Source organism: Callorhinus ursinus, unplaced genomic scaffold (genome assembly GCF_003265705.2).
Source record: "Callorhinus ursinus isolate GAN/ISIS: 27379988/994484 unplaced genomic scaffold, GSC_fseal_2.0 scaffold3, whole genome shotgun sequence".
Classification (NCBI taxonomy): domain Eukaryota; kingdom Metazoa; phylum Chordata; class Mammalia; order Carnivora; family Otariidae; genus Callorhinus; species Callorhinus ursinus.
Genome location: NW_027397065.1, coordinates 60,680,481 through 60,707,943, shown reverse-complemented (window position 1 = coordinate 60,707,943; position 27,463 = coordinate 60,680,481). Strand labels below are relative to the sequence as shown.

The following is a 27,463-nucleotide window of genomic DNA, read 5'->3' as shown; positions in this document are numbered from 1 at the left end:
AGCATTAATCTTATAGAGGCACTTGCTTGACTGATTATGCCGTGTCTATTTGAGTTGGTCCTTTGTAAAGCATCCATGGAACTTTGTATGCACCAACATTTTCCTTCATGAAGGGTGTTAGGACTATAGATTTCCATGAGATATAATATAGGGCTTTAGGAGGTAGAATCTCACCCTTTAGAGGGAGTCCAACTGAAAAAGAGAGAGGCAAGATAGATAGGGTTGCCAGAGAAAAAAAATACAGGACACATCCAGTTAAATTTGAACTTCATATAAACAATGAATAAGTTTTTAGTATGTCTCATGAAATATTTTGGAAATTCTTATACTAAAAAATATTGCTTATCTGAAATTTGAATTTCACTGGGTGTCCTGTGTTTTATCTGGCAAGCTTAAATATGGAAAATAAATAACTGAGGATAGAGAAAGAAGAGGAAATAAGAAGACTGGTTAATATTCCACACCTAGTTCCCAGGCTCAAGGAAGATTACAACGTTTTTGCTTTGAGCATGACAACTCATGCAGGTCCTTGAATTAGTCATGCATTTTCCATTGCTAGACTACATGTAGGCAGATAACAAAGGTGTAAAAGGATATTGTATGCCTGTGTTTTGAGAAGGGAACCATGCTGGAACCACCTAATGTTGATGGGTCTTTAGTGACTCTCATAGAACCTAGGCAGTTCATCTTAACTGAGAAGATCCAATCTTTAAAAAGCAAAATTGAAGAAACAATTTTTCATGGAAAACATCCTCACAAACTTATCCTCACATGGTTCCAAGTTTGGAAGAACAGCTTTTGAAGTGTACTGGTTCTGTTGCTGATGGAAACAAACGTGAATCTCAGTTTTTGCATGATAATGAAGTTAGTAAATGACTGACATTGGAAACTTTTGAGAAGCTTCAGGTGCTCCACAAGCTTAACTATTTATGCTTGGGGGAACTCAGATAATTTCTAAAGCACATTCCTCATATGATTTTTTTCTAAAAAAGACCATTTTAAACAAAAACATAATTTCTCTTTAAATTTTAATCCCAAATTACAACAACAAAAAATGGCAATGAATTAAGGCTGGTCATAATGTGCCCTTTTTCTTTAGGATAAGTTTGATTTTTTGTAAGATACAATATATTAACACACGAACCACATACAAGCACATACTTTTGACTCATACAAATATACATTTAGAACTAACACCTATGAAATATATCACAAATGAAATAAAAACTGCACAATTTTCAACAGACTCAATCAATACATTTTACAAATTCTACAGAACATTTTATTGATGTTGTTGGGGAAACAAACAATTTAGAGCATTGTTTAAAATTGTATGTAACACAGGAGCCACCAAGAAGTTATGGCAAATATAGCATTTACACCATTGTGGCACTGAAATCTAATTGAAAAGACCAAAGTGCTGTAAAATAAAATACTTTTAAAACCCTTGCTTAGCATATCCTGAGGGACACTGTGCATTATTTTCTGTTAGTAATTCAAAACTCAAGCACTCTACCTATGGAGCTTTCATTTGGATGAGTAACCAAATGTTAGGAGATTGTGTCATTGAATCTGTAAAACTATAGAACTGGAAACTCATGAGAACATGCATTTCCTGAGACTTTCAACTTTCCAGTCTGGAATGCTAACAGGGGAGAACCTGAACCGGTAACTGGCTAAAACATGTCAGGACCTCAAAGAACTTAAAACAGCTTTAGGTAAAGATGAGTGTTTGTTTGTAATTTATATTCAAGTCCATCTTCAATTCTCCAGCTTGAAGTATAATTGACAATGTATTTAGACTATTACTGCTAGGCATTTCTGATTTATGATGGTCTCATTGTTCACTGGTTTTCTAGTGATTTTTTTCTCTCTTAAATATTTAAATATCTGAAGTATGTTTATGCCCATTAATGTAGGAAATATTGATTTTAAGAGTTAAAATGGCAATAGAATCAAGTTGAGTGATTAGAGAGTGCAGTTTTAACTTGAATAATGTGTGTGTGTGTGAGATGTGTATCCAGTGTGTGTATGTATGTGTGTGTGTTTGCATGTGTGTCTGTGTGTGTTTGCATGTGTTTGTATGTGTGTGGGTTTGCATGTGTGTGTTTGCGTGTGTGTATGTGTGTGTTTGCGTGTGTGTGTTTGTGTGTGTGTGTGTTTGCACGTGTGTACACATACAGGCGCACACATGCCAAACACTTCATGCTCTAGTACATTCACTGTTAGGTGGCGCTCCATGAAAAGTGAGTTTTCCCAGTATGGCTGAAAGTGAATATTGAGGTCATCATATAGAATATCCTAAGGCTTTTAAAAGATGGCTCCTCATTCTCTGCACTCATATGATTGTGTAGTAATAAGGGAGACAGAAATGATAATGGCAGGAGTGTTCACCATTTTGGTCCTTCAAAATTACAGATAGGAAAGCAAACCCAAAAAATGATATTCCTTGCATATTTTCCCCTCATCCCACCCGCTTCTTTGATTTCCTGCTGCAGATTGGGTAAAAGTTGGATTTTGTTTCTGTTTTTTGCCTTGCAGGACTTGTGACATAAAGTCTCAAGAAAAAGCAAAAAAAAAAAAAAAGTGCACCAAGATGTATCTCCTACTATCTTGGGGCCTATTTGTAGCCCTTGTGTTCCTAGCTCTCTGGAAAGACAATGCCTTGCTAAGACAAAGGAGCATAGGCTGAGGGTTAGCTCTGAGGGCATACTACTAGTTCTCACCCCCACTTTTTATTTAAGGCCCACAGCCTGCTCCTGGAATGTGCTCCAAGGCAGGCCCAATGGACAGAAGACAGCCAAAGGCACCTTCTCTCCATTCCCCTTTCCAAGGACTCCCTCCTGGTGACTCTCCCTCTAGCTGGAGGACCCAGCTGTTCCCTCCTTTAGAAATTAAGGCAAGTCCACTTACTCTTGGTGCCTGCTACATAGGGACTGTATGTCCACATGGAAACCATAGCATTGACTTGAAAGTACCCTCTGTCAAACAAGGTTTCTGTGTGCATATCATTAATAGCAATAAAAAGCTTTCTCCAGTTAAAAAACTGCACAATTAGTCTAAAGCTTCAGCATGTTTGTTTTTTCCAGCACCCAAATGACAAATGTGACAAAGCTAATTCTAAGCAAACATTATAAGAAAGCATTTAGTTCAAGAAAATACAACATAGTTACCTCTATATTTTATTCATTCTTCATTAATATGTTGAAAGTTTTGTTTTCTGTCATATTTATAAGTTAAATCCTTGTGTCATTGCAAGTGTGCTTGGCTAAAGATCCTCCTGAGGGATGAATAATGAACTGTCAGAGAGAAAATCTGCTCACAAAGCAAATTTACAGGATGAAAATTTCAATAATCCATAGTCCTTTAAAAAGGATTCATATTCAATTGCACATTAAGAGCAGGTGAAAGAGCTAAAAAGACAATAAACCGCAAGAGGAGGGAAGATGGAAAGAAAACTCTATTTGTAAATAATTAAGTCCCAAGCTAGAATATTTTTACAAAAATATTTGAATATGGTCAGCCACTCTACTTTCACAGGTCTCATCACTCTTTTCATACCTTGAGGGTTTCGGTCTTAAAATTAAACTATTTAATATTATCAGTGTTTTTGCTTGAAAAGAAGAACTGTAGCTATGTTTGCCCACGTCTGTGTGTCTGTCTGTGTGCATTTGTATCTGTCCACTGGCAGGACGGGTGGACGCTGGCATACTGTGCGTAGTGAGACATAGACGCGCAACTGGAATGTGGAACTGTTGCATGTATATGCACACTACCAGGTCTACTGAGCAGACCAAACACTCTGCATAAACATTCTCTTCAGTATAAACAATTTCTCTTGCTTCCCTGAAGCTGCTTATAAATACTATTTTTTGACAATGAGTGTTTATAATCTTATAACCAGCTCTTGATTATTCACAATCTTGACATAATCAACCCCCTTGCCTAGGTCTAAGAGATTAAACCACATGCCCTATGTTTAAATTAATTAAAAACTGAGGGCATGCTTTTATTTTTCTATGGTCCTACTTTGCGTGGACCGCATTTTCCCAAGGGACTACTGAGGTGCAATTATTTCTAAACATGAAGATAAAATAATTCATAATTATAAGAATTTCAGCAATTTATAGATTTTTAGTTGTGCCTCACAATATTCCTGTGAGGCACATAGTTGAGGGTTATTGTGCTTTTCAAAAATCATCTTAGCGTTGTCAAAAATCACAAAGACACCATGGAGGAAGCGAGGCTCAAAGTCCTGCTACCATTTTTCTTCCCCGTAGACCCGGACTATCAAATCTTGGGACACTGAAATGTTCTGTAAAACTTTTGCTTCTGCCCCAGTCTCTATCCTGGGGTAGGACAGAATCCAGAAATGATGGGTCAGTGTTAATTTTCAGTGCATCTGCCCAGATCACGTGTATGTAAGAATCTCCTAAAGACATTTCATGATCTTTGAGATTTTATGGGCATAGTTTCAAAAACTGCTCTTTTTGCCATCTTTCGTCTTTCCTCAACTTCAAGTAAAAATTTGAATCGAAGCTTCTCAAAATATGTTCCTCAAAATCTGGGACTTAGAATTACATGTTTGGAGATCCCAACTTCATGGGAAAGCTTGCACAATCTTTTATTCATTTCTTCTTTTTTTCTACCTTTTTTTTTTTTTAAATCAAGAGAATTGTTAGGGGAGATTTTTGTAAGAGTTCTTTTCAGAGTTTCCCGATTTAAACACATTTGTCATGATTTTTCATTTACTGAGCATTTGCAGGGCAATATTATTTAAGAGATTCCTGAATTAAAATGGCATCCATCTCTTCCCCCCTCCCCCATCTTTCACTACAGAGTTGGCACTAATTGTTCTTCCAAAAAAGTTTTTACACTATATTTATAGCTGCCTTAAATAGAAATACTATGAAACACTGTTATTTTCATATAACACAAAAATTACTGATTATGTCCTTCAATGTTACTGATGCAGGGAAACTGACTTGATACATATTTTCTATGACCAAAAGTTAGCAATGATCGACCAAATGCAGATGACTAGAGGATATTATATTATACCAAGTCTCACACAAAAAAAATTCAGTACATCAATGAAATACACATTACGTTGGGCATTCAATTGTTTTGAGTCCCATACGGCATCTGATTAAAAAGAGCGAGCGAGAGAGCGAGTGGAAAGGTTCAGTTAGAGGAATCAGTGTAGGAGCCCTAGGCTGAAATCAGAAATGCAATCACGTAAACATTCATCAGATATACGTTGCAAAGACTAATTCTGAGAAACAAAATTCACGGTCTTTTTTTATCCCTAACACTAGAAGCAGATTTTGCTCATCAAATGGGAAATGAAATATTTATAGTAATGCAGTATGATAACAATCACTGAAGAAATGGTTTCCCCCTTTTCCCACCCACTACCAGTCTAATCCCCTCAGACACCCAGTGGAATAGGAAGATCAGAGCGTTTATAGATAATATGCCTAATACAATGAGTCTTCTCTGTCTTACTCGTGGATGTTCCAAATGGTACTATCAAGTGTTGGCTTCTCCCTCATCAAAGACATAGTTGAGCTTTATGACAGTGCTGATGAAATCACCAAGTTCCACAAAATCAGCAGTGACAATATTGATACCACTCTCTCCCGGCTTCTGAGTGCGGACCCACTGCATCATGGCAGGAAGAGCTCTGAGAAAGGAAAGAAAAAGAGAAGTCATGGAAGGCAAGATACTATTTTTCAAGCTTATGCTACCTAGGCTTTCCTTTAGTTTTCTAATGTACCAAAATAAATGCCCCAATTATAGACATAGAATAGAGAAAAAAGCCAAACGGACAATGGTAAATTTTTAACCTCTGAAGGGACTCTGCAGGAGAAACGTTCACCGTAGTGGTCCGTATTGGACTTTTCATCTTTGGAGATCTCAGATGTGTGAGTTTACAGTGCAGCCTCTCCACTAAGAAAACGACACTTTTGTACTCACATTCTAGTTTGGCATGGTGTGACTGGAAACCCTGCAAAGCTATGGGGTGGTGAGGTCGGAGATGAATACATGCACTTAACAAACATTTATTAGGAGCCGGCTATTTTCAGGAAATGTGCTAGGTACTGTAATTAGATACAACAGCAAAAACCCCTGCATCCAAAGAGTGCATGATTTGGTGGTGGGCAAGTGGATAAAGAAAAAGTTTTAACATAATACAATCAGGACAAAGAGGCAAAATCATAAATAATTGATATCATATGATAAGAAGGAATAAGCGCTATAAAAATGGGGACAAAAATGGATTCGGAGTGTGCAGGTAGAGAGGGGTGGTGTAGATGACAACTTAAAATAGGGTGGGTTAGTAGGCCTCATTGATAAGGGGACATTTGTGCAAAAGTAAAGGGATACAAGGGAGTCAGTCATGTATGAATATCTAGGGAAAGCATTTCAGTTACCACCGCGGCCCTAAGGGTGTAGCGTGCCTACTTGGAAAAAGGAAGGAGAGAGTAGTAAAAGATGAAGCAAGAGGGCCGAGCCTGCAGGGCACTGTAGGCCATTTTAAGGGCTTTGAGGGTTACTCGGAGTGAAACAGGGAGGCTTTGGAACATCTTGCGGGGAAGAGTAGTACAACCTGACTTTCATCGTAAAAGATGACTCATTACAGGGGCGCCTGCGTGGCTCAGTCAGTTAGGCATCCGACTCTTGGTTTCAGCTCAGGTCATGATCTCGGGGTCGTGAGATCGAGCCCCATGTCCGGCTCTGCGCTGAGCGTGAAGCCTTCTTGAGATTCTCTGTCTCCCTCTCCCGCTGGCCCTCCTGCTTGTGCTCACTCTCTCTCTAAGATAAATAAATCTTAAAAAAAAAAAATGACTCATTACCATGAAAGCATAAAGGCGAGTCACTGAGTCTGGCCTGAGAAGTCAGGGAAAACTTTTCAGAAGCCTGCTCCCTGGATGTTGAGGATCAGGAAGACAGGATGGTGTGTGCCTGGTAGCAGGGCACGTGGTCAGGGAGACACAGGGGATGTTAACATGGCTGTGCGGTATCCTCTGAAGCACACGGAAGTGACACCTACTCTGACTCCAAGTGTCAGGAAGGGAGGTTTACATGGGAAATGGATAAAGAAGCAGCCCTGAGAGCTGACAGTTCGACAGCAAAGAACAGTGTGAGGAAATCGATGTGAACTTTGAATGCTTGGGTAAGATGGAGAGGGACGGAGAGAGGCGAGAAGGGGATGAGAAAATGAGGGGGTGGGTAGGAATCTCAGGGTAGTTACGTTATCAAATTTAAGGAAGTCTTAAGTTGGGAGAGATAGGAGATAAGAACCGGATGAAAGAGGGCTTTCAAAATGTAGAACTGTCAGCTGTTAACTAGGGAAATCGTAAGCTTAGATTTGTGATTTGGGGAGAGTGGCTTGCCTTCAGTGTGGGCCAATGAATGGGACAGAACTGTAGGAGGGGCAGGCGTAACAAGTAGGGAGCTGTCAAAGTCATCCAGACCAGAGACAGTGGTAGCTTATGTGGCACCAGCAGCCATAGAGATAACTGAAAGGAACTGAGGAGATAAAATGATGTTTGCTTAATGTGGGTGGGATGGAGAGGGAGAAAGAGGCCATGGGTGGATGCCTAGATTGCTAGCAGTATTCTGGCAGGCGGACATCATTCTCCAATCTTGGAAAGACAGGAGGGAAGTCTTTCCAATGGATGTGCTAAGTTTGGTCTGAGACCGTGATTTTGAAGTGACTTTGGGACACATGAATTGAGATCTCAGTTGGTAGGTAAGTACAGATCTGATAGTCAGGACACAGAGCTGTCAAGAGCCGTCATATAGCATAGTTAGAGCTATGAGAGTAGATAAGGTTACCTGATTTTATAGAAGGAGAGGAGAAAAGATGATCAGCAGCATGTAAGGGTTGGCTGGAAAACTTGATTCAAGAAAAGAAAAAGAGAAGTAGGCACAGAAGTAGAAGGAAAATCAGGAGAATGTAATCATCGTGATAATCAGCACAAAAAGGAAACCATGCCCCTTTTGGTTTGTGAAGCCAAAGTGTGGGATGTAATACATGTGCATTTCTCCAGATCTCAGAAAGCAAATCTAGTCTAAGCAAACTCAAGCCATCTAGGCAAAACTGGCTCAACTGCCTTGGACTACAGTAATCTGGTGGGTCATCCCTTAAAAATTCTGATCCATGTTTTTCAGCATATACATTTTTCCCATTAGACCCAGATAGAGGAGGATCCAATTGCTTCTAAAAGCGTATAACATGGATCTAAAAGGCCCAATGCCTTCAGAGAATAGACTGGTAGGTGGAGAGATATGGTCTTCTCGGCACCAGTTTCAGAAGATAATTCCACCTTACAATGAAAAATCTTGATCCCTCAGCACAGATGCAAGCAAGTGTGTTCAAGTTCATTAGAAAGACAGATGCAGTGGCAATGTGTGTGTCGCCACTCGGGTTCAAATGCCATTACTTTTTCTTCTGGACTTGCTGGAGCAGATGATATCTCTGTGTTGTGAATGCAGTATCACCTTGGCATTTTAGAAAAGGCAGACACTCTGTGGACAAAGCATCAGAATTGGGCATTTCCTGGGAGGAAAGGGTGGGAGGTGGGAGGTGTCATGGATGGGATAACACTGAGGCCAGTGTTGACTCTGTGTTGACCTTAATTGAGTAGCTGGTCCACCAGATTCCTTGAGGTACTAAGTCACAGGAGGTTCCAGAACAACCAATTCCCATCTTAGAACCATGACCACCACAAAAACAGCTCCTCGGATGCCTTCTGCTACTCTAAGATTAAAATTCCTGGGCCTGAATTTAGAGCAACTAATTATCATCCCCATAGGGAGATGTTAGAACGTAAGAGTGCTCTGCTCTGTTTCCCTATAAAATAGATTGCTCTGAGGATCGATGAGACATCCTTTTGGAATGGCTTGTGGGCCTCAGGTAAAAAATGAGTTTTACATTCAAAATGCCATTTCTCTGAGTCGTGGGAATACTTCTATTTTTCTGTTCAGATATATTTTCCTAAAGTCAGTATGATACCAAAGACAAAGCAAGCAATAATGCCAGGTTGAATCTCAAATACTCAGATGGTCTTAAGTAGAATTATGTGAACAAAAAGAGTCAATCTCCTGGATTAAAACTAGCGGATGCTACTGAAGGTGTAATAATTTTTTGGAGTGCCATTTCTCAATGCATTTTCATTACTGCCCTCCTATGGAGCCTTTAAGAATATTTTTTTCTGCTCTCCCTCCTACTCCATGATATACCGCAGATAGAATGTGTTTCTGCTGATATACTTCTTATATAGCTGTGTTTTAAACACAAGAAGAGTAAATTTTTTTATTTGCCCTCCCCAAAATCAAGTTTTGCCACTTTGGCTGCCATATTGATATTGACAATGCAACTTAATAACTAACTGCCAAGTTTTGATTACATTTAGTGTTGAATAGAGTGAATTGAAAACCCTACTCTGGTGGTAATAAAATATTGTCTCAATGTCACAATTTCCATGGTATAAGTTAGTTAAGCTTTAGCTTTTTAAATCATTCATTCATTCATTCATTCATTCAACAAAGATATACTGCACACTGCTGGAGGATGCTGTTGTGATTGTGGCTCCCAAGAGCCACCCGGGAGTTCAAACCTTCTTCATCTCTCTTGGAGAAATGTTGCCATAGCCTTGCCCACAGACTCCTTTTTTGCTTTTTCTACACTACAGTCAGGACAATCTCTTTTTCATCTGCATGCTTTATTCCTTTACAAAAACTGTCACAGAGTCTTTTCTCCCCTACAAGATACACCCAGTTCTTCAGCAGTGTGGACGACTCTGTCCCTACCTCCCTCAAACCATCTACTACACAGATCCCTCCTCTGCCTCATTTGTTACTACTTCCTACATGCTAATTTCTTCTCCAGCAATACCGAGAGGCTTGTTATTTTGCCTTAACCACACACTGTGGTCTCATGCCTCAGTATTTTTTCAGGCCTTCCCTTTCTATGAAATACCATTCCTTCTTCAGTACCTTTCTTGGTCTGACTAATTTCTACTTGCCCTCCAAGATTTGGCTCAGCCATTATCTCAATCCCTCCCATCCAAGTCTGGGTGGGAAGAACCCTTTCTTTTCCTTATGCTTTATACTCCTGAAGCCTAGTTCTGTGACTGTGTATTGCACACAGCATTGACTTGATCCATTTCCATGCCTATTTCTGTCAGTGCCTGCACACTTTTCCAAGAACAAAAATCATATCATAGTCACCAGTATGTCCTCTGTACCTACCACAATCCCTGCAACCCAAAGGAAAAACAACACATTTATTGAATTTAAATGTTGAACTAGAAATCTTGGTCTCAGATGTCACAAAGTCTAACAAGCAGAATGGGTGTGAACCAACTGTAACACTACAATATGGTACAATGGTCATGAGCACAGGAATCTATGGGAGCATGTGAGATGAAATCATTTATGTCACTTTGGAGAAATTAAGGAGGAATTTAAGGAATACATCACAAAACAGGTGACATCTGAACTTGGTCATGACTCCTTAGATAACGAAGGAAGGCATTTCAAGAAAAGGGAACAATACATGCAAAAGCGTAGGGGCTGTCTAGTAGATCTCCAGAATTTACTTATCCTGCATAACTGAGACTTTGTACCATTTAACCCCCACCCTTCCCATTCCTCCTCTCTCTCCCCAGCTCCTAGCAACTACTGTTCTATCCTCTGCTTCTATGAATTTGACTACCTTCATTCTAATATGTAAGTGAGACAATCCATTATTTGCCTTTCTCTGCCTGGCTTATTCCACCTAGCATAATGTCCCCCTCCTGTACTGTATACTAAGATTTGCTAGGAGGGTAGGTCCTATGTTAAGTGTTCTTTACTACACACACATACAAAAATAATAACAACAACAAAGGGGGCAGAAGCAAACTTTGGGAGGTAATGGATACGTTTGTGGCCTCGATGGTAATGGTTCCATGGGGATATACTTAACCCTAAACTCATCGACTTGTATACATTAATATGCACCCCTTTTTATGTCAATCAGACCTAAATAAAGTGGTTTAGGAAGAAGCATATGGGCATGAAAGATGACGTGATTAGGAAAGACAAGGTGACCAGAAAGTAAGGCCATGGAGGTGTGGGGACAGTAGGGGGACACCTGTATTGCACACCTGCAAGGGAGGGACAGGAAGGTGTTAGGCCAGATTGTTAAGAGCCTCCTTTGACAGCCTGTGGAGTCTGAGCTTCACTCTGTATGCACTTCAATGTTTGTCATTAATTTTGTCCAGTTAAAGAAGAGTTCTTTGATTTTCCCATGTGAGAAAGAATCTATTAATTTCATACAAAGTCTGCCATCTAATGACACTGAAACTTGTATTCTTATCACATATAAATAAAGAACACATTGTCTCCCTTTGAAAATTCTCAGGTTGTTCTCAGACTGTTACGAGATCTTAACATTCATTCATTCATTCATTCATATTACTTCCCCCATACAGCCAAAAGTTGCTAGTGGAAATTTGAATAACATTCACTAATATTATGAAGGAAAATATTTCATAGTGAAGTTATATATTCTGAAGAGATTCTTAAATTTCCTTTGAATCTGTGTATTTATATTTTAGTATTTATTTATGGTGCAGAACGATGTGACTATACAAACACTGCAAGGTTTTCTTATAAATGCCACCCTTTTTCTTAATCTCTCTTTTTAGTGAGAGGCTAGATTTATAGTGTAGATTTAGACTGTTTACTCACAAGACCACCCTGACAACCAGGAGAATCACTTCAAGATAAATAAAAATTTAAATAAAATCATAGCACTAGTGTCAAATCTGGAGCCAAGCTGTTTCTACTCAAGTCTCAGCAGCAGTATTTATTGTAAGCAAGTTAGTTAACACTCTAAGCCTCAGTTTCACCATCTAGAAAATGGGCACAATAACCAGGATTAAAGTAATGTGTGTAAAATGCTAAGATAAATGTCCAGCTCTCTAAGTGGGACTGTATTGAACATCCTCTGAGTGACAGCCTTGCTGACAGCAGTAATGCCCTGCTCTGGTCTCCAGAGTCTCTAAGAAGGAAGGCAGCAGGAAATTCTGAGAGCAACACCCAGCCATAATACAGTTGTGATGTAAAAATGAGCCTGTGGGATGTCTTTCCAAGTTTCACAAATCCAATCAAAGAAAGAACGAGGGCCAGACTGGTGATGAGGCTCTTAGGGCAATGTTCTTGGAAGGGCTTTGTTTGCAGGCCCACTGTTGTGGCAAACCTCCCAGATGCTTCTCCCATCAGAGTTGCTAAATAAATGAAGATGGCAAGAGAGCAAGCAAGTTCACAGCTGAAATCTGGTACATGAAGCCTCAAAGTCCTTCTCTGGACTGTGGAGCTCTCCTGAAGAAAGGCATCTTCAAACAGATTGCAGGCTTCTTAGGAGAGGAACAGGCACATCTGCAGGAATCAGAAAACCTCCCTCCGAAGAACAACTGGAGGGGAAAGAGAGAAGAGCCAGAGGTCTTCTGATGTGCTGGCTTTGAGAACTGGTTTTGAAAAGATTTAAAGGAAAAGACTTAGGAGTTGAAAGTGCTGAGTTCAGTAACCCTCAGTGTGCTGACCTTGACTTATTAATTCATGTCTGTCTCTTACTTGGGATGCTTTAGTCACTTCTCTGTGCTCTTAGCACAAAGGTAAAAATCCTTCACTGGTCTTTGGGGGCTTGAACAATAGCCCCCGATGGCTTCCCTAGTCCCATCTCTAGTCACTCTTCCCCTCACTGAATTCCAGCCACATCCTCAGTCTTGCTCACCTCGACCAGCCTATTTGCTCAGGGAACTTTGTAAATGTTGTTTTCTTGTTTTTCAGCCAGAATGTCTTATCTTTTATGCCCCTTCCCTTGGCTAACTCATTCATCTTTCAGGTGATAGTTTAAATGTCACCGCTTCAAAACACCAGTGAGAATTGTCATTATATTTATATGTGTGATCAGTATCTGTCTCCCCAGCTGGACTGCAATCACTTTGAGGACAAGGACTATCTGTTTTCCCACTGTTGTATCCCCAGTGCGTAGCACAGTGCCTGGCATGGATTAAGTATCCAATAAATATTTACTGAGTAAATAAACAAATTTTATTTAAGACATTTTTTAAAAGATTTATTTATTTGAGATAGAGAGAGAGCATGCGGAGGGGCAGAGGGAGAGGGGGAAGGAGAGAAGCAGACTCCCCACTGAGCGGGGAGCCTGCCTGGAGGCTTTACCCACAACCCATGAGATCATGACCTGAGACAAAATCAAGAATCGGATGCTCAACCTCAACCGACTGAGCCACCCAGGTGCCCCTACATTACTTTTAGAATAGAGATGTACGCAGTAACATAATTTGTGAAAAGACTGCCCAGTTTTTCTCACCATGGCTACTGCCAAAGATTTTAGTTTGTGAATTCACTGCTATTTTGTTAAATGGAAGTGGTGTCTTTTTTTTTTTTTTTTAATTAACGACCAGTCAGTTTGCAAAACGGCTTTCCCTGCATTATATGTAGAGAGTCAGGAGAGTCTGTGTAATAATAATGATAGGGGTGACCATTATCTTCATAAGAATAAAGTTTATCAGAATTAAACTTAATCAGATTTCTTTATTTACTATCAATTTTGTATTAGTTTTCATTATTAATTATAATTATTTATCATTTAATTAGATTTAAATTTAGGAATCCATGTTAAAGTCATATTAAAGTGTGTGTCTATATACATAATACTTTTACCACAAATGTATGCTACTTCTCTGACCTCTCTGAACTATTTTTTTTGCAGTTAACGAATGAATGATAATAAAATGCTTGCATCTTTCAGTGAATTTTACTTGAATGTATTTCATTTAAACAATGACATGTTTCTTTTACTGAGTGAAATAGAACCTCCACGTTCAGCTCGTTAACTTTTGCACAACTCTCCGACGCCCTCATGGATAAAGATTACAAATGAAAATATCAGAGTCCTGTTACTGTCTGTCCCAGACCCAGCCGCTCCTGAGAAATGGATTTTTGTGGATCAGCAAAGTTTAAAATTAGGATCATAGGTCTTTCTCTCCCTGCGCAACTGAGTCACCCAGGACCAACTAATTAAAATCAAGTCTGACATATTTTAAAATGTGATTTCTGTCAGTCTGGACATTTCCGAAAGCTTAGAAATTTCACTTGAAAAATGAAGAGAAAGACAAAATACAAAGAAGCCCTTCCTGAAAAGGTTGGCATTTCATTCATCAAAGCATACGGTGATAAAAGGCAGGGCTTTTGCAACTGTAGGTTTAAACCCTGGAAGGGGCTTCAAAATTACCTCAGGTTATCTCACAAATCATAACTTCCTAAAATACCAGGCTTATCAGTTTTTTACTAAACCTGTTTCTATTCAGGAAGCAGCATATCTGATTTATGCCTGATGAAAATAGCTCAGTTTTTAAAAAATCTTTTTCCCCTAAAATTGAGCACAGAGAAAGAATGAAGTCATATGAATTATCTGTGAAACAAATGCCCTCACAAACAACTCCAGAGATTTTAGAGGACCTGAGCTTTCCTAAATAGGAGACTAAAGCCTTTCCATATCTTCCCATGACCTGCACTATATACCTTCAGAACCAAATTACTGCAATTGTTAGGTATAAAACAAAAAATAATTAAAGGCACGACTATACACATAGCTGGTTAGAATTTTTTCCCCTGTGGCAGTGAAAGGAAGAAAACCCTTTCTCCTTGACTTTCCTGGATCCTCTGCTTAAACCCCATTTGTAGCTTGATAAAGACCTCTGTTCAACAAATATTTATAAAGCACCTCTCACGAGCTACATATTATTCTCTGGGCTGAGGACACAGTGGGGCTCGGAGACAGACACAGACCTTGCTCTCCTGGTCCATGCAGTCTAGTAGGGGAAAAGGGATTTATTAAAAATACACTAATGAACCAACAGGTAACAAGAAAACAAACAAACTGGACTGGCGTTAGAAGAGAAACTTCAGCTCTTGTCCCGACTATAACAAAATGTGTTTTATTTATAATCTTGCACAAATTGTGTGAACCTTCTGCATCCCCATTTTCCCTAATTGTAAAATTAGGAATACTAGCCCTCAGAGGTAGACACATCCCCACACAAAGTGATGACATCGACGAGGGTGCTATTCAAATGTAAGGTCCGGGGCTGTTTTCTAACTCGACTCGGCACAGCCATGAAGGCAGACATGTTCTGGGAGCGGCAGGGGAAGGACACAAGAGCTGCTTGTCACACCAGGCATACTGCGCAGGACACTGACCAACCTTCCGTGTTACCCTCGCTTGCTGGTTTTCAAAGGGACACAGTCCAAGTCCTCAGGAATACACGAAAGCTATTTCATCTCCTCCCCATGCCGGGCAGGTTGTTTAGTTTGTTTAGCAAAAAGCGATGCAGTCAAATCAAAGCAAAGGACACCATTAGTTTCCTTTGATGCTGGCAACAGGAGCCCTTTTCATGGTGGTGTGGAAGAAATCCGTTAAAAAGCCATTTTCAATTCAAATAAGGTCATAGCAACTACAAGAAGAATGGTGTTTAGAGTTCATAAAATGGACTGTGTCTTCATCATTTGCTCCCAGCCAATGTTTCAGCCTAAGCCATAACCCTGCCAGGAGCACTGAAGGTGAGCAGGTCAGCCTCCCACTGAGCAGGGGTTCTCCGGTCTGCTAAGTGCCTAAGGCAGCAAGCAAGCAAGAAAGCACTGCAAATTCTCAACACAAAGACATCCCGTATATTGAGATTGAGATTGCCAGGAGGCACACGATGGGTTTTCTTTCAAGCGTAGAGTCTCAAGACGATGAACACTTCTGTGTGGGGTCAAGTGTTCTCACTTGGGTTTGTTCCTGCACACCAAACAGCCCCTCACTCAGAGCAACGTTCGGGCAATGTGGTACTCAAAATTCAGAAGCAATTTGCTTTATTCAATACGGTTTCTATCTGCAGGATCTGCCCTGCCTTTCTGCTCTTTGGAAGGATTTCCATTTGCTAAGAAAGAGCTGCCGTCGAACTTGCGCTGAAAGTAAATTTGACATTTCTGTTTTTGCTTGGATCACACATCTGAAGTACTCTCCAGGTTGATCCCTTGGCTCTCAAGGATTCCCGACTTGGGGGGTCCTGGACTAGGGATATCAGAGGTTGTAAGGTAAGCTGCGACAGAAATCACAGTCACCCATGAACTGTGGTCACACAAGTTAACTTAAATGCCACTTTTCTTTACTGCTGGCAGGATCATTTTATCAATCCAGTTTTAGTAGTGAGTACCTATTGTTTATTGGAAGGTCTAGCGGAATTCTGTATGCATTTAATTTTAACAATGGGGAGATAAGTTATTACTTATCAAATATACATTTATTAAGAGGAGACGGGCTCTGTGAGGAGAAAATGTGGTAAAAGTTCCTTCAAGGTGAAATCCTGGGAACCACTGGTCTCCATCACATTCATAGATTCCCTCCTACCATCAGTAAATGCTTATTGAGTACTTATCATGTGATAGTTGTTGGGACAGATACAGGGATGGATCGGACATGGTCCTTGCCATAATTATGGAACTAGTTCTGGAATGACCTGAACCGCTACAAATAGAAATTGCATAATTGCCTCGAACAACCTTGCAGGGAAACAAATGGAGATGTCCATGAAGCTTCTTTTGGCCTCATGAGGTAGCTGCTGGCCTCTTTCTTGACATATGCTCTAATTCCAATGGAAACATTCCATGGACTCTTATAAATTCATGAGACTAAATAAAAACTACTCTCTAAGGACTCATAAGTTAAGTGAGTATTTATCGAGTTTTAACGGACTGCCTACAATTGATACAGGGGCAGTAGAAAGAGCAAAAGCTTTAGAATCAGACAGAGCCCTATTAGAGTTACTAATGAAGTGTGACCTCAGGAAAGGTTATGTAACCTCCCCAATGTGAAGTTTCTTCATTGTCAATTGGGAATAATAATGGTACATGCCTTATAGTGTTTTTGCAAGAATAAGATAAAACAACATGATATGGAGAGGTGCTACAGCATAGAAGTGAAGAGTGACGACTTTGGAGCAGACTCTGAATTCACACCTCGCACTCTCATTTATACTAGTGTTATTTTAGGCAAATCACTTAATCTTTTCTAGCTTTAGTTTCCTCGCTCATAAAACAAAATAAAAAGAGGAAACTAATGTGAAGATTAAATGGAATAACATGAATATAAAATTTAACATAATATGTGAGAGATAAGAACTCCATATATGTTAGCTGCTACTCCATTTTTAGTGTTAATGTTTGAAGTGCCCAGTACATAGTAGACAATGAATAAATGTTAGTTAGCTTAATTTTTTCGTTTTTCCTAGTTTTAGGTTACTTTAAGGCAAGTGACTGAAAAAGTTACTCTATGCATAAATGTATGGCGACTGCTGTGAAGAGTGCCCAGATCCCCCTTCCAGACTGAGGGCGCTCTTTCTCCCAGATGCTCTGAGTGTCCTTGGCTGTCAGCTCTGAGCTGAGTTTCTGTCCGAGAACTGCCCTCAGGCAAAGAAAGCCACCTCACTCAAGGTGACACACCCTCTCTGGGGACAACTTGAATCCAATGATTGATCTTTGGGGAGGAGTATATAGAGGTACTTGACTCAAAGTGGGACAATTCTGAAGGTTCATCCCAGCTTTAGTGCTTCTCTGGGCTTGGCTGAGGCCTTTGTTGAGAAGAGCCTATCTTCTCCCTCTGCCCAATCCTGTTTCCTTCACTCTCCCAAAGGCATGGATCCCAAGAGAGCTCCAGAACAAAATTTCTGCATACAAATCTCGGCATCTCAGAGTGTATTTCTTGGGAAAACCAACCTACGAGTCTCCAGTTTAGATGGCAAGAAATTCTGTGATCAGTAGACTTTCTTTCAACCCAAGTAGGAATCAAGAGTGGCCTTTGGCAACCTTAATGAGACAGAGAAATTAAAACTATATTTCCTTTCCCAAAATACAAACAGGGTGAGTCTTAGGCTGGTTTGAGGGGTTTTTTTTAGAGGAAGGGTAGGAGGGGATCACCCGAGGAAAACTGCATTTATGCTTAGGACCATGCACATGCAGACTCACACGGGTACCTCTACTTCCTCTGGCAAAGCAGAAAGGTCACCCAAATCAGACTACTTAGAAACAGTTACCACATAGTCTTACTTTAATCATCTGTTAGAATTTTCCTCTGGATGCCATTATGCTATGAATAATGTATCAGGCTCAGAAAATCTAAACCTGCTTCTAAAGAAAATGTTTGTCATGGTCACTCTAATGGAAGACTTTTCCAATCCAAATTGCTCAGCAGAAGCTGGGTGGGGGTATTTATTACATCATCACAGCCTTCTGTGTACAGTACTTTGTGCAACTTCACGTCCCTGACATATTCTTTCAAAGATGAATGTGGTTAGAGCATCCAAATCAAATGTTCAATTTAAAAAAAAAAAAGGCCAAATTCAGAAATTTCACTTTCCTTAGAGAAAATGCTGACAGGTAGAATGAACACACACAGAATTTAATTTGATCATAATATCCCAGGTGCTCATGTGTTCATGTGTCTGTGAGTCCATGTAATCATGCATAATTATCAGGGGTGATTTCTTTGGCCTTTTCTCCTTAATCAGTGACAACTGCAGGTGCAAGGGGGAGAGGAATATGTCATCTGTTCTGCAAGAGAATAATATCCATTGTGCTATTAATTCTATAATTTCCTCCAGACAGTGGTCTTACAAAGAGTCTTTTTTAAAAAAAGATTTATTTATTTATTTATTTGAGAGCAAGAGAGAGAACTCACAGGTGTGGGCAAGAGGGACAGAGGGAGCGGGAGGGAGAGAATCCTCAGACAGATTCTCTGCTGAGCAGGGAGCCCGAGGAGGGGCTAGATCTCAGGACCCCGAGATCATGACCTGAGCCGAAATCAAGAGTCAGACGCTTAACCCACTGAGCCACCCAGGCACCCCTTGGAGCCTTCAAATAGCACCGAAAGGTGTAAAATTTTAGGTCAATTAGCCCGAGAGCAGTGTTTCCCACTGTGTTATCTGTTCGTTATATCTTTGGGAAATCATGTTACCTGACACTTTTTAAATTGTCCACTTTATCATTCTTTGACAACATGGAAAATTCCTAGAAACTTAATAACATACAACAAATATCGCTGAGCCAGATAGGTGCCATGTATGTATATAACTTGTTAATACATTCGCCCTCTTCCTTGCATATTTTCTCCTTGACACATTTAGAAAAGTCACAGAGAGTATCAGGTTTGAAAATGTCCTTAAGACATTTATGAACAGTGACCACATTCTCTATAAAAATGATTTTTAAACTGAGTTCCATGGGACAATACCTCATGAGATACTGAAAGATATTCCTAAGACAAATAAATATTCCTTTGGTCAAATACATATAGGTAATGTTGAAGCCTCTTTGATGTTTACAATACACATAGTAGCATATTAGGCATATTATATTAAAAACATTGAGATGTTATTGAAATAAGTTAAAAATTTATTTTCCTGTTTTCAAACTTATTTGATTCAAGGACAGTCCCACAACTACCAACACGTGCACGCACACACACACACACAGACAAAAACACCCTTTTTATTTCTTCCCATAAACCGCCAATGGACATCTAGTGAATCTAGTGTTCTATAGAACACTATTCTAGAATTATTGTACTACAGCATCATTTTCAAGGGCTCAACTCTGTCATATGTTTCAGGGACTTGAAATTCTCACAGCCTCCTACGTCAGACAGTGTTGGACTACTCCTGCTATTAGAAGGTTCTTTCTGACCACTCTCTAGTCTTTCTTAGGTTCATCCAGAACAAGTATATTCCCCTTCCACATGACATTCCTTTAAATATTTGAAAATAACTGGGACTTTCCTACCCCTCCATCTGTATCTCCCCTTCTCCCTCTGAAACATCCCATTTCCTTCCCTTATATCATTCAGTTTGGAACATTCTTATTGTATTTGTCAATCTCTTTTGAACACTCCACTTTGTCTATACTTCCTCCAAAAGAGGTACATGGAAAATAATGCAGTTTTCTAACTTGGGTGTAGAGTATAACAGAGCATTCCCACCCTCATTCTGGGTACTATTGTTCTCTTATTATGGTCAAAGATTATTTTGACTATTTCTCTTTTAATGCTTCCAAGATCTTTGCATCATCGCCTCTTCCCTAGAATTAACAGCTTCTTCTGAACGAAGCAGGAAAATATTAGGCAGCGCTAGTGGAGGGGAAGGAGCTCTGCTTCTAGAAGAGTCAACACAAGCTTGCTACCTTACACATTCTTCTCCCACTTTGACTCACAGAATCTCCTCTTTGTGGCCAAGGAAGATATAAAGGATGCAGGGGCTGAGGTCCCACCAGAACTGTAGAAAAGCCCTCGAGAATGGTGTGAGGCTAGAATAATGGCTGGAGACTGAGGTGCTGGAGCAGATGACAAATGGAAGTTTCGATCCTCTCAGAGGATCCAGGTAAGTCTCCTCCAGGTTGTTTTAGAGTCAAGATATCAACATCAGAAGAATTGTACAGATACAGAGAAATTTGAAATAATTTAATTTTTTCAAAATTTGCAATCACATATGCATGTGAATATTTGGCCATGTAAATGATCCTCCTGCCTGTCTGAGTCTGCACTTAGCAAATACAGAGGTGGGGTATGGCAAGGTGACATAGTGACAATAATGCTGCCCTTCCTTAGGGCTGGTGCTCACTCTAGCCTTAATTAAGTCATCAATTAACTAGTTATTGATTCTAAGAGTCAACGAACATAGAATGAGCTATATGAAAGATGAGCATTAGCAACAGTGTCTGGATGAATTTTAGGGAAGGGTTTGAAAGTGTGGTCTTAAAAGAACAATTGCTACACTTTTTCCTTAATTAAAGTCTTCCTTTATATAAATCTATAGATTAACGTATAAATGTATTGGGGGGCATGCTATAAAAACGTCCCCCCCCAAAAGGTGAAATTAAATGCTCCCTCATGACAGACCAGTCCTGGGCTATCTGAGGGGAGGTCTTCAGGGATAAGACTTTGAACATTGTTATAGGATTGATTCAGACTGGAATAGAAGGAGACACTGGCCAGAGAGGTGCAGGGAGCCTTCTGTTGGGGATGTGGAGTTGTTGAAAATTTAGAAAAGAGGGTCTGGGGTGTGTGTGTGTGTTTCTGGAATCTCAATTAACTTCCAAAATTCTACAGTCACTCCTACAACTGCATCAGCTGCATGTTCTTATATAGATGCTGCTCTCCTGGGTCCTACCATCAGCAATACTTCTGTGCAATAATGAAGAAGCAGTTTCATTTAGGGAATGAAGTGACCGGTGTGCACCACAACCTGCCTTATATCAGTGCATTTGCTTACACCTGAATTTTGAACTTGCCTGCTCACAGTGTCTTTGAAAACAGATAACATGATACTATGAAATTAAATAACTACTATATTAAAATATCAAAACTGCCCTAGAGACAAAAAAATACATTTTATATGTAACTGACACATCAGTTAATTGATATATCAACTAACCAAAAGTTGTAAATAACGTGAATGCTAGGTGTCTCAGTTTCTCTGCTCTAAGCAAGAATAATTCAAAAAAATAATTCTAAAAATCCCATATATCCTCACCACTGTAGAATGGAAACTTCTCTTTCAAACAACCCAAGTTCAGATTTGAAAAGGAGCTTACAAGGGGCAGGTGATAGTGAATGAGATGGCTGCACTAGTGATGGGCACTGTCTGTGATGACCTGAGGGCCCGCTGTTCACCAGCTTTACCAGCCCTGCCCCCCGGGGGGATGCAAGGCCAGGGAAGAACCTTCTTCCTCAAGGTGGAATAGTTTGACAGGGAGCTGTTCACAGAGACAGTGCTATTTTCAAGTGAAAGAATTAATGAATACTTTTCAACTAAAAGCTCAAATCAGCAGAAAAGAACCTAAAGAATAATGCTGCTAATTTTATGAGGAACCCATGTCCCACTGGAAGTCATTAAGTGGAAACCATTTGAAAATATCTTCAAATGTGTGGCTTTCTTAGCTACTAATAATAAGATTTATTTTATAACAGGTCGTATTCCTGCTATTCCATTCCATTTTAGGGTTGATATTTAAAAAACAAACAGAAACCTTTCTTAATATCCTACTGAAGTAAGGTGTTGAAAATAAACATAAAATCATTGCTCATAATATACTTGCCATTTTTAAACACTCTTCATTACTATTTTCTGATGACAAATAAAGAAGGTCTATAATGCTGATTTACTTTTCTTAGCTACATCATACCATTATATCTAGTGGAAGTGAATGGGAAAACAAAATCGGTTAAGTTTGACTTGAGAATTCATTCCATCCTTTTAAACCAAATTCTGCTGCACGTCAGGCACTGTTCTAGGTATTGAAGAGTGAACTCAGAAGAGCATATAGAGATGAGGCCTTAAACGTTTCTAGTTTAAACCAGAAAACCTGAACATCTACTCAGGAAATGGCCCTAGTTTCAACAATTGTGCAGTAGTTAGATGTTATTGATTCTGCCCACCAATCTCCTTAACAATAGTTTAGAAAATCTGGGCCCCAAAGAGCTCAAGTCACAAGGCAGTTTGATGATTAAGATGAAGCTTCACAAAACATGTCTTATTGAACATACAAAATAAGATGCCCAGAATGCTTTGTAAATTTTATGCTGAAAATCAGTTACCAGCTTCAAGAACATCTCATCCTCTATCTCCATTTAATATATCAAGTCAACAGCAACTGCTGTAGAAAAATCTCAAAACAGAAGTAAAACTCACAAGTGCAGCATAAAAGTAAACGTAGTCAATAGAAAAGGAGCTGATTCATTCTAAAACTGAAATATATAAAATTTTATAATGTACTTAGTTATTTCAGTTAAGTTGATATTGTTGCTTCGTCTATAGAGAAACAATGAGCTATGCTGCCTCCTTTTTTCCTCTTTTTTTTTTTTTTGCATTTTATCTAAGGATAGTATCTGGACAAAAGTAAAAATAATGGTGGATTGGTGGGTGTCTGGATGGGTCCTGGAAGTCTTCATGTTCTCAAAAGTGGAAAACTGGCTACTTCAAAAATCTGTAATTACCTGAATGTGAGCAGTGTGAGCATAGATTTTCCTTTCATCTGAAGTATGTAAAAGCCTAATGATAATTAACTCATCACAGTCAACACACCTGCGCTGTCAAATCTGCTCTAACTTCACATAAGCTGCGGGATCCTCAGAGTTAAACGCAGGCAGCTCCACCTTTCCTGCCCTTGAGTCCTTACCCACTGACTGGGCTTCTAACGCTGTGGGTACATGGTGACCATTTAATACACCACAATGAGATAGGGAAATCAGACTAAAGATATTAAAAGCATATTTTTTCCTTCAAATGGAGGGACTATCCTCGATTACTCAATCTGAAGATGTTATGTTTACTTGAAATCTAGTTTGTTTTGCTTCAAAAATCTTTTCCATAAACAGAAAAAAAATCTAAGACCAAAATAAAATATCTCTAAATATCCAATGAATATTTTAAAAATGAATTACTGTTAAGCAAAAGGAAAATTAACTTTGTTTATATGCAAAGTAAGTGTCTTTCTTTTGGATAAAATAAATGGTCAATTCAGTTCTGAAGTAAAAGTTCTAACCTCAGTAGGTGGTTCCATGTTGGACTGTCACAGAAATCACTGAACTCAGTGTGTATCTACATCCTGAACACTGGATTGAAATAATTTAAAACCATAACACATGTCTGGACTGAGAACATAAAAATAAAAATCCAAAATGCTTGAACCTGGAGAAAATAAAGAATGGCATCAACTAATAGTGGATTCTGACATTTTTCTGATCTTAATGAAAATGCTTTTCAGTGTCAAGTCATATTAAAACATTTCCCCCTAAAGCCTAGGCATATATTTGCTATATACAAGGCAAACATTTCCATGAATTGTGTTATTTACTTGCTTAAGCTGAATTGGATGATTCATTTGTTTGAAAAGAAAAAGTCTTCCTTACACCTCAGGCATCTATTTCAATTTCAGATAAGTAACAATAAACTATATTGTTGTTGTTTTTTTTTTTACCATTTTGTATGAGCTCTAAGTTTTAAATGGCATCTGTGATTCTCCATTCGCCTAAAAAACATTATCTTGGACTGAAGAAATAATCTTTTGAAGTTGATGTTCTGAATTAATGGGTATGTTTAAAAGGAATGATTTCAGATGGGCTTCTAAAACATGAATAATAAATTGGACATAAAGGCAAGCATTAAGCTGGCATTTAAAATCACAGGATAGAATAAGGTAAAAGGTAGTCCACCCAATATTTTATTGATATATTTGACCAAAAGACCAGACACTAAGTCAACCACCTAGAAATTCAACTTATTTTTAGAAAGAGTAGACTCGATAATTAAGGTTTCAGATTTCTTCAGTTCTCATTCAAATACAAGGTAGGACTTTTTGCATTTCCAAATAATCAAATCATCCGTTGAAGAAATATTTGCATCTAAAATAAAAATCCGGGGCGCCTGGGTGGCTCAGATGTTTAAGCGTCTGCCTTCGGCTTAGGTCATGGTCCCAGGGTCATGGGATCGAGCCCCACATCGGGCTCCCTGCACCGCGGGAAGCCTGCTTCTCCCTCTCCCACTCCCCCTGCTTGTGTTCCCTCTCTCACTGTGTCTCTCTCTGTCAAATAAATAAATAAAATCTTTAAAAAATAAAATAAATAAAATAAAAATCCATTTCCATTTTGTCACATGAGGAAATAGTTATTTTTGTTATGAGTTTTATGTTCAGCATAGTTCCCATTGATTTGCTCTTATAACTTTAATTCATTAGTTTGCCTAGAAATTGTTTTATTTTTTAAAGATTTTATTTATTTATTCATTTGAGAGAGAGAGCTAGAGAGAGAGCAAGTAGGGGGGAGGAGCAGAGGCAGAAGGACAAGCAGACTCCATACTGAGTGGGGAGCCTGACCCGGGGCTGGATCCCATAACCCTGAGATCATGACCTGAGCCAAAATCAAGAGTCAGACGCTCAACCAAGGTGCCACCCAGATGCCACCTAGAAATTGTTCTAGATAAGAAATACATAAATGCAACTGATGCCTGTGGCTGATATCAATTAACAGAAGATCATTTATATAAAAGAAATTACCACTGAGTACTAAAAATTAAAATTCCTAAGTTTCTGTTGGAAAACTTTCAGCTCAAATTTGCAACCTATGTTTGGTATCATTTAGGAAAAGCTTCCTAATTTGTGCAGACTAAATCATGTTTTAAATATCATAATTCTCTTTTGTTTCATATAATTAAAACATATTTCTATTGCACTAAACTAATATAGTGAATCATTCATTGATTAATTTATTGATTGATTCAGTACATATGTATTACCCACCTACTCTGGGCTCTAGGTGCGGGGAATTTGATGGTGAATACAATCCATTCATTCCTCGCTCTCACACAGCTCACAATTTAGTGTTTTGTGTGTGTGTGTGCATGCAGGCATTAAGAAGATGATCATGAAAATAATAGTGTAATTACAAACTGGTGAGAGATATGTAAGGAAGTGGAAGTTGAATGGTTCTATAAAAGCATGTAATAGGACAAATCTGCCCAGCCAGGGCAGTCAGGATATCAACCTGAGTATTTTCTTTTTCCTTTTTCCTTTTTTGTTTTTTAGATTTGATTTATTTTGAGAGAGAGAGAGTACAAGCAGGGGGCAGGGGCAGAGGGAGAGGGACAAACAGACTCCCCACTGAGCATGGAGCCAGACATGGGGCTTGATCCCAGGACCCCAGGATCATGACCTGAGCCGAAGGCAGAGCTTAACCGACTGGGCCACCCAGGCGCCCCGAGTATTTTCTTTTTCAAAGTCCAAATAGTAATTGATGAAGTAAGTCAACATTAGCTTTGTTTCAAAATGAAATTATCTCTGCAGACATGGGTTTTCTTTGAGATTGTCCAAATTATGTTTTGGCTCTATTTAACCACACAAAACAAAAGAACTGGAGAGCAAGAATGGAGTTCAGAGAGTATGTAGTCCAGCCCTCTTATTGGATAGATGTAGAAACTGTGCATGAGGAAGAGTAAGTAGCTTGTCCTTGTATTGTTTTCGCTCAGTGGCAGAGCTAAAAATGTAACCTTATTATGCTAAAATCCCACCCAGAGTGCATCCTTTCATCCATACCACTCTGGGTGTGGTTTACCTAATGTTATCTACTCTGATGCACTAAGGCAATAACTGAAATCGTAATGTGATAAGAGAGGCTAGAGAATGAGAATATTCATGAAGTAACAATTGTTTTCTGAACACAACCTGTCACTTAGCTCAAGCCACTGGTGAAAGAAAAATATAGCTAATACATACAAACCAAATATCTTGGTAAGTTTCCAATTACTTATCATGTTTCATCTTTCCCCCTAAATTATGTACACGAATGTGTATGTGTGCATGTGTGTGTGTGTGAATGTGACATGAATGCGTGTGTGTGTGTGTGTGTGTGTGTGTGTGTGTATTTTCAGGTTTAAAGCCACTAACTTTTATAGAGCGCTATTCTTTTGCTCAAATCAAAACTGACATTAACTCATGGCCAACCCATGTTTAATTTTTGCCATGTACTTACGGCAAATGGATATTTTTAATAGACTATTTTTAAAAGAAGTTTTAAGTTTACAGAAAAACTACACAGAAAGTAGAGTAAGCTCCCATATATGCTCTCTCCCACCTCCCCACATAAGCAGTTTCTTCTATCACTAACATCTTGCATGAGTGTGGTATATTTGTTACAACTGATGAGCCAATATTGATACATTATTAGTAACTGAAGTCCATAGTTTACATTAAGATTCATCCTTTGTGTTGTAGAGTTCTGTGGGTTTTGAAGAATGCATAATGTCCTGAATCCACCAGTACAGTGTCAGTTTTGCTGCCTTAAAAATGCTGTGCTCCACCCATTCAATCCATCCTCCCTTCCCCTAAACCCTTGGTAACCACTGATCTTTTACTGTCCCTATAGTTTGTGTATGTGTGTGTGTGGGGAGGGGGGGTAAAATATGCATAACATAAGATTTATAATCGTAACCATTTTTAAGTGTACAGTTCAGTGGTCATTGAATACATTCACACTGTTGCCCAACCATCACCACCATCCAACTGCGACTATAGTTTTTCCTCTATCAGAATGTCATTTTGTTGGAAACAATATGTAGCCTTTTCAGGTCAGCTTCTTTCACTTATCAATATGCATTTAAGTTTCCTCCATGCTTTTTCATGCCCCATTTCTTTTTAACATTGAATAAGATTCTCCTGTAGGGATGTATCACAGTTTATCCATACATCTATTGAAGAACATGTTAGTTCCCGCCAAGTTTTGGCAATTACGAATGAAGCTGCTATAAACATCCATGTGCAGGTTTTTGTGTGGATATAAGGCTTCAACTCATTTTAA

At 39.1% G+C, this 27,463-nt stretch overlaps 1 protein-coding gene across 2 annotated transcripts in view; it reads right to left on the bottom strand.

Moving 5' to 3' along the window:
• The window catches only part of PLCXD3 (phosphatidylinositol specific phospholipase C X domain containing 3), a 167,591-nt gene that overhangs the window by 3,748 nt on the left and 136,380 nt on the right, over positions 1-27,463 (bottom strand). Inside the window, exon 3 of one of the 2 annotated variants that reach the window (XR_012377594.1) lies at positions 3,174-5,686. Coding sequence is in view for 1 of the 2 variants with exons in the window: in XM_025866652.2 (XP_025722437.1) it covers positions 5,533-5,686 (154 nt within the window). In the remaining variant the exon portion in view is untranslated. Of the gene's footprint in view, positions 1-1,289; positions 5,687-27,463 lie in introns of those variants that run through there. The other variant, XM_025866652.2, reaches the window with a different exon arrangement.